Genomic DNA, 13,946 nt, shown 5'->3' on the forward strand with positions numbered 1-13,946 from the left:
TACCATAGTTTCAACTAATTTGCCTGATACTGACATTAGATTTACCAGTTTGTAATTGTCGGCATCACCTCTAGAGCCCTTTTACAATATTGACAGCACATTAGCTATCTTCCAGTCATTAGGTACAGAAGATGATTTAAAGGATAGGTTACAAATTGTTCCACAGTTTCTCATTTGAGTTCTTTCAGAACTCTTGGGTGACTGCCATCTGGTCCCGGTGACTTGTTACTGTTTATCAATTTGTTCCAAAAGCTCGTCTAAGAACACCTCAATTTGGGACAATTCCTCAGATCTGTCTCCTAAAAAGAATGGCTCAAGTTGGGAATCTCCCTAACATCCTCAGCCATGAAGACCAAAGCAAAGAATTTATTTAGTTTCTCTGCAATGATCTTACTATCTCTGGGTATGTCTACACTACCACCCTAGTTCAAACTAGGGTGGTTAATGTAGGCAACAAGGTGTACCGGTAGTTCGGATTAGAGAGCCTAATCCGAACTACCTACTCCGTGCTGCGTGTAGCCGCGGGCACCGAGTCCGAACTACCGGGGATTTAAAAATGGCGGCGCCCGGCAAGATGCAAATGAAGTCCGGGATATTTAAATCCCGGGCTTCATTTGCAACTTCGGTTGCCTACATTAACCACCCTAGTTCGAACTAGGGTGGTAGTGTAGACATACCCTTTGAGTGCTCCTTTAGCATCTCAATTGTCCAGTAGCCCCACTGGTTATTTAGCAGACTTCCTGCTTCTGGAGAACTCAAAAAACATTTTGCTATTACATTTTGAGTTTTTGGCTAGCTGTTCTTCAAACACCTTTTTGGCTTTTCTATTATATTTTTTCACTTAATTTGACAGAGTTTATGCTTCTTTCTATTTTCCTCACTATGATTTAATTTTCACTTTTTAAACAATACCTTTTTATTTCTCACTGCTTCTTTTACTTGGCTGTTAAACACAGTTGCACTCTTTTGGTTCTTTTACTGTGTTTTTTAATTTGGGGTATACATTTAAGTCTTAAGGCTTCAATTATGGTGTCCTTGAAAAGTTTCCTTGCAGCTTGCAGGGATTTTACTTTTGTCACTGTACCTTTTAATTTCTGTTTAACTAGCCTCCAGAGTTGATAGCTACTTCACAGAACATCATCTCACATCAGCATGCTCAAACTCCGTGCCATCAGACATGCTTGCAAGTACTTTCTCCCGCTTATCTACAACAGATCGATCAAGATATTTACAGACAACACAGCATGTATGTTAAACATAAATCACCAGAAAGGAGCACAATCATAACACCTGTGTGTAGAAGATTATACTTCTACATCTCAAGGCATGCTTGCTGAAGGGTTCGCTCCAAAGACGTAAAACAAGTAATCCTTAACAATTGTAAACCTAGTACAAGATCTACATAGTCAGAAAAATGGCATTGCTTTCTCACCTGGGCAGAATCCATGTCTCCACATTCGTCAGCATTCTATAACATCTGTTAACCAAAAAACTTTGTTAACCGGCATTTCCCTCGGCCACAATACTGTCACATCTTCAGGTGCAAAGGCCTGGCTTGGTTTACCGTGATTGGCTTAACAATTTTTTATTTAAGAAGTACTAATCATCTTTAACTCAAAATAGAAATGTGAGACCAACTGCCTTACACTACAAAACTACCGATACTAAAAACCTACGTTTTACTACTATTGTCCATTGGTTTTTCCTAGGTTGATGGGACCCTCAGATAACCAGAATTTTTAGATAACCAGAACGCCCTAATCCTGAGTGTGCCAGATAACACAGATTTCATGGTATATACTATCCCTAAAGAAACAGGGCCTTGCTAACACTTCAGTTAAAGTATACCTAGCAGCAATCTGATGTGAACATAATGGGATAGATGGCCACACTGTCTTCGCACACCGAAGAATAATTTCTGAAGTGACTGAATGTTTTCCTTCCCATAAAACAACCAGCACTGTTATGAGATATCAACCTTGTCCTCAGAATCCTCACAAAAGAACCCATGGCCATCTACTATTACTGCACCTATAAATGAAGGTTGCCCTTGCTGCCTCTACAGCATTCCTGAACAACGTACCATTCCCAGACACATGGACTTCAACACACACATTTACTAAACCATAAATATGGTTACACCATAAATATGCCTCACAGGACACACAATTCAGCATGGCTGAAATCTCTAATGTACATGGATAACCTCTGAAGCCCCTCCTTCCAATTGCATAAGGTAGTGTTCTGTAGCCACCTACAGTGGAACCCCCCATGGGGACATTCCTCAAAGAAGAGAATGGCACCACCTTTACTGCTGCTGTAAATCTCCAGTTATTTACACAGGGCACCAAAATACATATAGTGGAGCACCCATAGGGATCTTAAAGAACGTTAGTTACTGCACAGATGAGTAATAATCTCTTAACTTGACCAGATAACTCTTGAGAAAACTATACTGGGTTATCTTCACTAAGGGTATGTTCACACTGTGGGCTAAAGTCGAGTTAAGATACACAACTTCAGCTAAGTTAACTGCTTAGCTTTAGTCAAAGTAGCTTAACTCATTTTTTTGTGTGTGCTCTCTACACAGCAGGAAGTTGAAGAACACTCTTCCTTCAACTTCCCTTACTCCTCATGAAACGAGGGTTGCGGAAGTCAGAGTAAGAAACCAGTTATTTCAAAATTATTTTGAAATAATGGGCTTGCTGTATAGACACACTATTTCTAAATAACATGAGTTATTTTGAAATAAGCATGCAATATAGACGTAGCCTATGATTTACCCTAAGTTATCTAACTCAAGAACACTTCTTCCCCCCCACCCCACCCTTAGTTAAGACAAGAACTAAGTATGTGAGCATGCATTTCAGTGGTAACTTGCTAAACAGGTTACTTCCAGAAATCAAATATCTCTTTATTTTCAGAATAGTAATAGAGATGTAGTCGTGTTAGTCTGGTCTTGCTGAAACAAAAGACAGGACGATACAGCACTTTAAAGACTAACAAGCTCATCACCTAATAAACCATCTTGTAAGTCTTTAACGTGCTGCATAGTCCTGTCTTTTGTTTCTTTATTTTCAGAAGAACAACAAAGAGCAAATAGGATCACGGAGCTGGCAAAACATATTCTGGATCCAACATCCTCCTTAAATTAATATTTTGTATGTTAATAAGTTTCTGATGTATTTTAAATGAGATTGGTCATCAACAGGGGACTCCAATTACAGTGAAACTCCGCTTATGATAGAGAAGAGTAAATAGTCTTAAATTTCAATGCACTTTGAAATATTTTTTTCACTCCTTTTAACAAGTTTAACTTCAACAGTCGGTTCTGCTAGACCAATACATTTTTATTGATCTGTTATGTTAAATATCTTTATAGCAATGCACTTGACAAGATAATTTTTGGTGAAGCAACACTAATGAAATTTTACTTTAAAAAGGTGTTAAATGCCCCAAAATCTTCATAGACCTATGAGCAACACATTCTTTTGGAATGTTTAACATGTTATTTTCACATTTTTTGTGGCTAGATCAATAACATGTTTAAAAATATCTTTCTTAGTTCCCCTCTGCTCCTGATTCTTATTTTAATTATTCTGCTAATTATATCTGCAGCTATGCACCATTTTAAGGTGAGGGTAAATAGTTCTGGGCTCTTGACATTACACCAGAAAAAGGTGTGGTCCATCATTTCCTCTATTCTTTGGTTGTGTTTTTCCACCTTCCACTTTGTCACACTTCATCATGCATCTTAAGATAGAGACAGTGTTTGTTTCCATTCTCTTTCATATTTTTCAAACTGAAATGTATTGTTTGAAATTGGACTAGGATCGGAAGTGCTATAACTGAACTTTGTAAGTGGCCAGTTAACAATGTCTGGATTTGTTATCAACTTGCAATGCTATTGAAAGCATCAAGACGCAGATGACTGAAACAAAAAAAGAGAGAACTATACAGCACTTTAAAGACTAACAAGATGGTCTTTAAAGTGCTGCATAGTACTCTCTTTTGTTTTAGCAAGATCAGACTAACACGGCTACATCTCTGTTACTACGAAACAAAAAAAGTACTGGGAAAGACTTTCTGGTCAGTGTATCTGTGAAGTAACAAGGACATAAAGTCCATATTAGGGCAGAGCTATGATCCATCTAACCTAGTGTATCCTGTTTTCTGACAGTAGCCAATGCAATATACTTCAAAGGGATTTAACCAGCCCATTATCAGATGATCCATCCCTTACCATCCAGTTCTAGCATTTGGCAATCAAAGGCCTAGGGACACCCAGATCATCCCTGACCATCTTGGTTAATAGCTATTGATGGAACTATCCTCTAGGAATGTACCTTTTTTTAAATCCAGTTATAGTTTTGGCCTTCACAACATCCCCTGGCAAAGAGTTCCACAAGTTGATTATGCATTAAATGAAGTTCCTTCACTGTGTTTGTTTTAAAACACATGCCTATTAATGTCACTTGGTGACTCCAGGTTCTTGTGCTAAAGTGAAGGGGTAAATAACTCTCCACAGCATTTATGATTTTATGAAAAGTTATCATTCTCCCATAGTTGTTTCCTTTCTAATAGCCTCAGTCTTTTAAATCTAATCTCTGCTCTGCACCTTTTCAAGTTTTGGGGTTTTTTTGAGATGGGAAGATCAGAAATGCACACAATATTCCAGGTAAGTACTCACCATGGATTTATACACTGTTACGATATTTTCTGTCTTTGCCATCCCTTTCCTAAAGGTTCGTAACATTGTAAACTATTGCTTCAAATTGAGCTGATACTTTCTGAGAACTAAACACGGCATTGGCCACCTCAAAGCACGAGATGTTAACTTTCAGCCAGTCACTGGGGCTCAGAGTATCTGGATGTGGTTTCCAACTCTTCCATAGATTTACTTTGTTAGCTGTGGGAAAATAATTTTATATCAAATTTTCAGAAGTAGCAACTGTATTTAGAGACCTTGTTCTCATTTTCAGAAGGCTGAGCACTCAAAACTCTGACTTAATTAGAAGGTAAGGTATTGAATTTCTGTACCTCTGAAAATAAGGCTAGGATGTCCAAGTTGAGTAGCTTAAAAAGGGTGAGGAGTCCTGTGACACCCCAAAGGTTAACAGATTTATTTGGGCATAAGCTTTTGTGGGAAAAACCACTTCATCAGATGTACCTAACAGTGGTTTTTACCTATGGACACTTATGCTCAAATAAATGTTAGGCCACATCTTCACTTCCCAGATTTACAGTACAGCAGTTGATCTTCCGGAGTTGTACTGCTTTTATGCCCGATCCGAAGTCCCTGCTTCCATAAATCCATATAGCTTTGTAGTCACCTGATGCAGAGCACCCACAGGGACATCTCTTGAAGAAGAGTAAATTAGTCACCTGTGTAATAATTGATGTTCTTTGAGATGAGTATCCCTCTGGGCACTCCACTACCCTCCCTTGTTCCCCTCTACTTCGGAGATCTGGCCTTGCTAGGGGGACTTTCTCCAGGGTGGAGGTGGGGTTCACACATGCCCTCCACCTGCACAGGAGTGTATGGCTAGAAGCACGCACATGCACAGCCCTAAGGACAGTTCTCTGAAAACTCTGATCCTCAGCGCTGCTGCAGTGGCACACCAGCCTGATGTGGAGCACCCACAGGGACACTCATCTTGAAGAATGCCTGTTACTGCACGTGTGAGTAACCTCTTATGCCAACTTTCTGCTGTAGTGTGGACCTGGCCTTGGTCTTCAAGGTGCCACCAGACTCCTTAGCTGCATCTAGACTGGCAAGTTTTTCCGCAAAAGCAATTGCTTTTGCGGAAAAACTTGCCAGCTGTCTACACTAGCTGCTTTAATTTCCACAAGAACGCTGACGATCTCATGTAAGATTGTCAGTGTTCTTGCGTAAATACTATGCTGCTCACGTTTGGGCAAAAGCCCTCTTGTGCAAATGCTTTTGCACAAGAGGGCCAGTGTAGACAACGTGGTATTGTTTTGCGCAAAAAAGCCCCGATCGTGAAAATGGTGATTGGGGCTTTCTTGCGCAAAACCGTGTCTAGATTGGCACGGACGCTTTTCCGCAAAAAGTGCTTTTGTGGAAAAGCATCTGTGCCAATCTAGACGCTCTTTTCGCAAGTGCTTTTAACGGAAATCATGCCAGTGTAGACGTAGCCCTTGTTTTTAGAGAAACAGACTAACAGAGCAACCCCTCTGAGACAAAAAAAAAAGACAAAAAAATTCTAACAGTGGCCACTTTTTTTAAAAAAAGCTCTCAATCTGTATTTTAGACCCAGGCCAAAATAAAATAAAATAATTTACTTAAAAAAAAATCTATTTCAGGTTGACAAACTTCTCAAAATTGTCAAATAGTTTGGAATGAATTGACTTTGTTTTTAAATGGTTTGACATGTAAAACAAAATGTTTTGACTTTGTTTCAAAGCGTAATCTCATTTTAAAATTTCCATGTATTTAAAGATCTAAACTCATAACTACTTTCTAACTTTAGTCTATGGGGCTAGGAATTCAGACTCAGAAGTCTTACCCACTCAAATTTCACTTATTTTCTAACAACATAATTCCAAGACTCATTCCTCTAATTCAAATTATTTGCCACCTTGTCTGTTTCCCCCCTACAAATAAGCCATAGTTTCAAAACGATCCCTTTCCCTCTTGGGTAGCGGAAGCATTTCTAATCTCTTCCCCTGCCTTTCTATCAGTTCACTGGGAATCCTGCCCGCCCTTTCCCAGCCAGCCGACCTCTTCTCTCCTAGCGCTGAGCAGCCACCATCCCTGCTCCGCAACGGCCCGAGGGCGGCTCTGCAATGTTGCCCTACTCCCCAACTCTCTCCACGGCTGCTGCCCTCTGCTTCCCCTAAGGGCGCGCCTCGCCTGCCAGCGCCGCTGTAACGAGAGCCGGAGCAGGAGCCGGACGGGGGAACCACCGCGGCTTCAGCGGAGAGAGGGGCGGGAGCGTTACTGCGTTGCGAGGGGGTTGCTGGGTGGAGGCGGCACAGAGCAACGCGGGTCCGAGGAGCCCGGGTCTGAATGTCACCTTCAGTTGCTTCGCCCTGGAGGGAGTGGACGCTGGGCGGGAATAGTACAGTACAGGGCGGCTGTAACGGTCTCTGTTCCGACCCCCGCCCCGACCAGCCCCGCCCCCCTCCCCCCCCCCCGCCTCTGCAGGCAGGCCGAGCTCCGCTAGGGGGCGCCGCTCCCGGCGTTGCGCTCCCTGCGCTCGGCCCTCACGTTCCCCCTCCCTCACTGCAGCCGCCGCCGCCGCCGCCGAGGAAGCGCTCTGTCCTGCTGCCGGCCCCCGGGGACCCCGGCCATGGCTACGAAGAAGGCGGGCTCGCGGCTGGAGACGGAGATCGAGCGGTGCCGCTCCGAGTGCCAGTGGGAGCGGATCCCCGAGCTCGTAAAGCAGCTCTCGGCCAAGCTCATCGCCAACGGTGCGGGGCCGGGGTAGGAAGGACTGAGCTGGGGGCCGGGCCCGGCCGGGGGAGGACAGGAAGCCGGTGGCTACAGCGCGGCCTCTCCTAGGGGTGGGGCCTGCCCGGCCCGGCAGGTGCAGCAGGGAGGGGAACCGCTCACGGGGCTGAGCGGGCAAAGGGAATGAATGAGCGGGGGGGGGGGTATCCTCGCGAGCGTGCGTTGCTCTGAATGGGGGGTCTGGCGCTGACGCTGTTGGTTTCCCCGGGTGTTTGAGCCGCTCAGGCAGAGCTGCTGTGGCGCGTTGATGGGGCTGGAGAGGAGATTTAGACAGGGAGAGCCCCTGTAGCGCTGAGTGTTTTGCAGGCTTTTGCCTGGCCCCCGCCGGGGGGAGGGAAATGGAAGGAGGGCTGGGGTACAGGTGAGAGCAGGGCCGTGACCTCACAGGAAGAAATGAATGGAGGGGGAGGACTCCGTTTATGTTTATAAAGTGTAACTGACTTTTATAGGGAGAGCAAAGCAGAAGGGTCTCTGTATAAACTAGGCGAATACACTGACACATCAAATGGTCCTCTAAAAAGAGTGCTTTAAACTCACCGATTAAATTTCTCAAATTAAGACTTGCTTTATAGGAGAGCACACACCTTTTAGCAGTAGAGATAACCACTTGTGCTGAAGGTCTAGCGGTTTATCTTAAATTTTAAGCTGTTGATGAGAGCCCTTATGTTAAATGATTACTCTTGTATTTTAAGCTGATGTTAAGTCTTGTGGATCACACAGGTTGATCATGTGCATGAAACTATTAAAACACTTCAGTTTATAATTCATGCAATACTCGGAGAAGTTTGGGTTCCTGGTGGAAATACCGTATTTTTAATTAACATTTTGAAAAGTGTACCATAAGAGTTGTAACACTACACGTAAGACATGTTTGCATTCTGTCCTGTACAAACTATACCTGATACGTGTGTGGATTAAATGACTGCAAAATACAATTTTAATAGTAGAGAAGAGGAATTATAGGATGATGGGAGAAATAATGTATCATATGATTTGAAACAAGCCCATGAGGCATCGAGACCTAGGAAGGCTGTTCAGTTGGCAAGAGATGTAGAGCGCGTGCTCCTGCACAAAGATAAGATACCTGTGCTTTGGAACAGATGTGCGTATGGTGAATTTGGAGGGGATACACAGATATGGGCTGTACAGGAGTTGTTTTGTGGAGGACTTGAAGTATGGTGATATGCCACTTGGAGCAACTGTTGAAAAGGTAATTAAAATAGCAAAGATGAGCCGCGTTAAAGGTGTGGTTATGAGAATTTCAGTTGCTCACATGGAAAAAAGTTTTTAAAAAAGGTGAGTCTGGGAACTTACATTTATAACTCTGCTAGACACTAAAAAGGATAGAATTCAAAGAGACTCTGGCTTTATGATCAGCTTGTAACACTCCCGCTCCCTAGTGAGTCATTGACATGACTGCAGAGGTATTAGTTGTCCGTTGGCTTTTAAGTCCTACAACATGTGTGAACCCATATGCATAACAGTCTGTCCCATTTGTGTTTAGTTTGAACACTTTTATTTCCCTCTGCAGACCCGAAGTGCATTGTGAAGCTCATAAACTTGTTTCTTCCAACAGAAGTCGGTCCAGTAAAAAAAAATATTACTTCACCCATGTGTTACTCATATCCTGGGATCATCATGGCTACAACAACACTGCAAACCTAAAGGGAGATATGATAGAGGTATATAAAATTATGAGTGGTGTGGAGAAAGTGAATAAGGAAAAGTTATTTACTTGTTCCCATAATATAAGAACGAGGGCCCACCAAATGAAACTAATGAGCAGCAGGTTTAAAACAAATAAAAGGAAGTTCTTCTTCACATAGCGCAGAATCAGTCTGTGGAACTCCTTGCCTGTGGAGGTTGTGAAGGCTAGGACTATAACAGGGTTTAAAAGAGAACTAGATAAATTCATGGAGGTTAAGTCCATTAATGGCTATTAGCCAGTTTGGGTAAGGAATGGTGTCCCTAGCCTCTGTTCGTCAAAGGGTAGAGATGGATGGCAGGAGAGAGATGGCTTGCTCACTACCTGTTTGATTCACTTCGTCTGAGACACCTGGCATTGGCCACTGTCGGTAGACAGTGTACTGGGCTGGATGGACCTTTGGTCTGACCTAGAATAGCCATTCTTATGTTGTTAAGTATCACACGATCAGCATTCCACATAAGAAATAGGGCTGTCAAGTGATTCAAAGAATAATCGGGCAATCACACTACCCTGTTAATTATAGAATACCATTTAAATATTTTGAAAATTTTCTATATTTTTCAAATGTATTGATTTCAGTTACAACACAGAATAAAAATGGTACAGTTCTCACTTATATTTATTTTGAATACAAGTATTTGCATTGTGCAAACACAAAAGAAATGGTATTTTTCAATTCACCTACTACAAATACTGTATTAAATATCTTTATAGAGAAAGTTGAACTTAAAAATGTAGAATTATGTACACAAAATAACTTCACTCAGAATCAAAACCTTGTAAAAATTAAGAGCGTACAAGTTCTCCCAGTACAACTTCTTGTTCGGAGTCACTCAGACAACAAGTTTGTTTACATTTGCAGGAGATAATGCTGCTTGCTGCTTGTTTACAATGTCACCTGAAAGTGAGAACAGATGTTCTCATGGCACAAGTATAGCCCCCATCACAAGATATTTACATGGTAGACGTGCTAAAGATTCATATGTTCCTTCATGCTTCAGCGACCATTTCAGAGGACATGCATCTATGCTGATGACAGTCTGTTTGATAACAATTCAAAACAGTGCAGACCAACACATATTCAATTTAATTATCTGAGTCATATAGCACTAGCAGTTTGATTTTCTTTTTGGTGGTTTGGATTCTGTAGTTTCGATGTCCAAGTGTTGCTCTTTTACAATTTCTGAAAGAATACTCAGCTCCTTGTCCCCCTCAGATTTTGGAAGATTCTTAAACCTTAGGTTGAGTGCTGTAGCTATCTTTAGAAATCGCACATTGGTACCTTCTTTTAAAACAAATGTATTCTGGGTCATCATCAGAGACTCCTATAACATCAAATATGGAAGAATGTGGGTAAAACAGAACACATGGCCTATAAGTTGTGGTATGGAGAAAGTGAATAAAGAAGAGTTATTTACTCTCTTCATTAACACAAGAACTAGCAATCACCAAATGAAATTAATAGGCAGCAGGTTTAAAAGAAACCAAAAGGAAGTACTACCTCACACAACACACCATCAATATGCTGCACTCCCTGCCAGAGAATATCGTGAAGGCCCAGACTTCAACAGGATACAAAAAAAGAACTAGATAAGTTAATGGATAATAGGTCCATGAATCTCTGTTAGCCTGGCTGGAAGGGGTGGTGTTTGTAACCTCTGTTTGTCAGGGCTGGGACTGAGCAACAGAGGATGGATCATTTGCTGATGAGCTGTTCAGTTCATTACCTGACATTGGTGAGTGTCAAAAGACAAGATACTGGAGTAGATGGACTTTTGGTCTGATCCATTATGGTCATTTTTATGGACTCTGGGCAGGAAACTGGGTGTGTGTCTGACTGTCTTACTGTTTAGGAGTAGTTCTTAAATAAACAGAAACTCTCTCGCAAATGTATAGTAGAATGTAGAGGACATAATATTCTCCCCCAAGGAATTCAGTCATAAATTTAATTAGCGTGTACATTTTAATGAGCATTATAGGCATAGATGCATATCCTCTAGAATGGTGGCTGAAGCATGAAGGGACATACAATTGTTTAGTATATCTGACATGTAAATACCTTGTAATGCCAGCTACAAATGTGCTAGACAAATGCCTGTTCTCATTTTCTCGTGTTATCTCCTGTAAAGGTAAATAAACTTGTTTGTTTGGCTGCACAAGATGTAGTACTGAGAGAATTTGTAGGCTTATTAGTTTTATGTTTTGTTTTTCAGTGCAGTTTTCTAACAAAATGCATTTGTAAGTTGTACTTTCAAAACAAAGAGATTTCACTCTGATGTTTATATAAGTTGAATTGAAATACTATTTTTATCATTTTTACAGTGCAAATATTTGTAATAAAATAATATACACTGATTTAAATTACAAGGTGGAATACACCACATACGAAAATGTGAAAAAAATCCAAAATAGTTAATAAAATTCAGTTAGTATTTATAATTTTAACAGCACTGTTAAACAGATTAATAATGATTAATTTTTAACAGCAATTACTTTTTTAAATTAATAGTGTGCATTAAACCTAACAAGAAATACAGAAGAAATTTCATGGTCAAGGATCACAGGAATATAAATGGTGAAGGCTGTAACTGGGGAGAAAAGAAAGATGGAATTAGATGGTGGTTGTTTCTTTTGCTCAGGAGAGGCAATTTATTTTTAAGCTATTTAGGTGAACAATCCTGATACTAAATTAACTAGTTAAACATAGGTGGAAAGTGGAGGACTCATTAAAGGTGTTAGGTAAAGGTTGGGTATCTGTTGAATACCTTTACGATAAAAGCGGGTGTTAAGGTGAAAGGTATGGCAGGAAGGAAGAATGTAGGGAAAATAAGGCTTACAAGTGAACCTTATGGGAAAGAGAGGGAGTTATAAGCTATATAGAATATTTTAATAGGAGTCAAAACAGGAGAGAAGGAACATGTCTGGTCAAGGTATGGCTGATTTCAGATCTATGTCTTTAGATGTGTAAAGTTAACTTTGATGGGATGCGTACTTGCCATTAGGGATGTATAAAGTTAACCTTAATAAATGCTTACCAGTTGCACTTAACTGGTGGGGACTGGAATAGCATCCCATCAGCTGTGGGCACGGTGCTGCTCCAGTCCTCAAGGGCATGCCACAGACAGGGGCGCTCCAGCCCAACCAGAGCAGACCTTTCTGCAGCGGACTTGGGTGTGCTGCAGGCAGGAGCCACTCTTGCTGTCCAGAGCAGCCCCTGTCCGTAGTGGGAGGGATAAAGGCAGGGGCTGTTCCTGCACTTCAGCAGGGGTGGGGACTGCTCCAGCCCACCTGCTTTTCCATTTAATGTATTTAACCAGTTATACGTTATTAATCAATTAAATGGGATTTTACATTCCTTCTTACTGAAGGGCTTTGGTTGACGATACAAACATGTTTTGGACCTGGGTTTACTAAACCCATAATTTACGAGTTTCTTATAAGGTAGCCCTCCTGTTTTAAGTACCTAGTGTTTAATAATGTTGTAAACATTTAGTCTGTTGGCAGCTATAACTCTATTTTAATTAAGTTCTTGTTTTGGATTTTGTTATTGTTGTTTTAGACAGCTTTTATGTGTGAAAATGGATTTAGATAGTAGTTTATTTTTATTAACATCACACGATGGTGTTAATATGATGATTATAAGAACAAGGTCTCTATCACATAATGCTTGCAAACTAATGTAGGTGGTTTTATTTAGATTTGTTTATTTAATACAGGCAGTCCCCGGGTTACGTACAAGATAGGGACTGTAGGTTTGTTCTTAAGTTGAATTTGTATGTAAGTCGGAACTGGCACATATTATAGGGGAAACTCTAGCCAAACATTTCTCCAGAGCTCAGTTTTATTCTCCCACACCTCACTTCCCTCAGTCCTTTATTCTCAAGCTGAGGTGTCTGCTGAGAAAAGCCGCTCCACATCTCCCTGGTCTGCTGGGAGGGGGGGGAGGGGCTAGCTTCGTGTCTCCCTGGTCTGCCGGGGGGAAGCAGCTAGTGCGGGGTTGCCTCACCCCGTTTGTAAGTAGGGATCTGATGTAAGTCGGATCCATGTAACCCGGGGACTGCCTGTATTGTGGACTCTTTTATGGCTGGCTTGGAACAAGTGAACCCTTCATAAAAATTGACACTGTAAAACAAATTATATTTGAATACTAGATCAAATATGAATTGCTCACAATAAAGAGATTTGAGTTCTAATAGCACCTTACTAGCATTTAATTTTTATATTTGGCGAATTGCATTTGGAAGGCTTCAATGAGCAATCAGAGAGAAGAGTGATGATTTACTTGCCCAGAATGAGAGAGACACCATAGCTACCATGTGGCGTACAGTGTATGCCTCAAGGGTCAGGCCCCCATTGTCTTTGAGTACAAGAGGTCATATGGGTGCAAGAAAATCTTTGTGTATAATGTAAGATCCTTATGAGTTAATGCAATCGGATTTACACTTCTCTCTGAGACCCACAGATGATGTACAGTTCATAAGTTCCTGTACAGTGGTGGTGATTTTAAACCTGTGCATTTGATCATACAGATTTTTCTATGTTACTATTTTAACAGGCCTTCTCCACCTCCTCTCAATAATCCTCACTTCATTAAGACTCCTCATGTATCCGCTTTGACCCCCTGTCTTGTACCAGAGTTTGTGAACTTTGTAATATCATCTGTATCAGTGCTCACAGAAAATCATCACATCACTACACGAAACCTCATGGAATTCTCAGTTTAACAGAAACTGTATCAAATAGCTTACAAACCAAGGGTCA

The 13,946-nt window shown here is 41.3% G+C and overlaps 1 protein-coding gene and 1 long non-coding RNA gene across 6 annotated transcripts in view; one reads left to right on the plus strand and one right to left on the minus strand.

Annotated features, from left to right (window-relative positions):
• The window catches only part of LOC112545659 (uncharacterized), a 110,437-nt gene extending 103,567 nt beyond the window's left edge, over positions 1–6,870 (minus strand). Inside the window, exons 1-3 of one of the 2 annotated variants that reach the window (XR_012903328.1) lie at positions 6,746–6,870; positions 4,691–4,909; positions 1,433–1,477 (exon numbers count right to left, since the gene is read on the minus strand). This is a non-coding gene — a long non-coding RNA (uncharacterized LOC112545659). The remainder of the gene's footprint in view (positions 1–1,432; positions 1,478–4,690; positions 4,910–6,745) is intronic. The other variant, XR_012903329.1, reaches the window with a different exon arrangement.
• A 163-nt stretch (positions 6,871–7,033) lies between these two features.
• The window catches only part of TTC7B (tetratricopeptide repeat domain 7B), a 256,223-nt gene continuing 249,310 nt past the window's right edge, over positions 7,034–13,946 (plus strand). Inside the window, exons 1-2 of one of the 4 annotated variants that reach the window (XM_075926715.1) lie at positions 7,034–7,437; positions 9,054–9,159. In XM_075926715.1, the coding sequence (XP_075782830.1) occupies positions 7,034–7,437; positions 9,054–9,159 (510 nt within the window). Of the gene's footprint in view, positions 7,438–9,053; positions 9,160–13,946 lie in introns of those variants that run through there. The other 3 variants (XM_075926716.1, XM_075926717.1, XM_014573264.3) reach the window with 3 other exon arrangements.

The sequence above is a fragment of the Pelodiscus sinensis genome, chromosome 4 (assembly GCF_049634645.1).
Source record: "Pelodiscus sinensis isolate JC-2024 chromosome 4, ASM4963464v1, whole genome shotgun sequence".
Classification (NCBI taxonomy): domain Eukaryota; kingdom Metazoa; phylum Chordata; order Testudines; family Trionychidae; genus Pelodiscus; species Pelodiscus sinensis.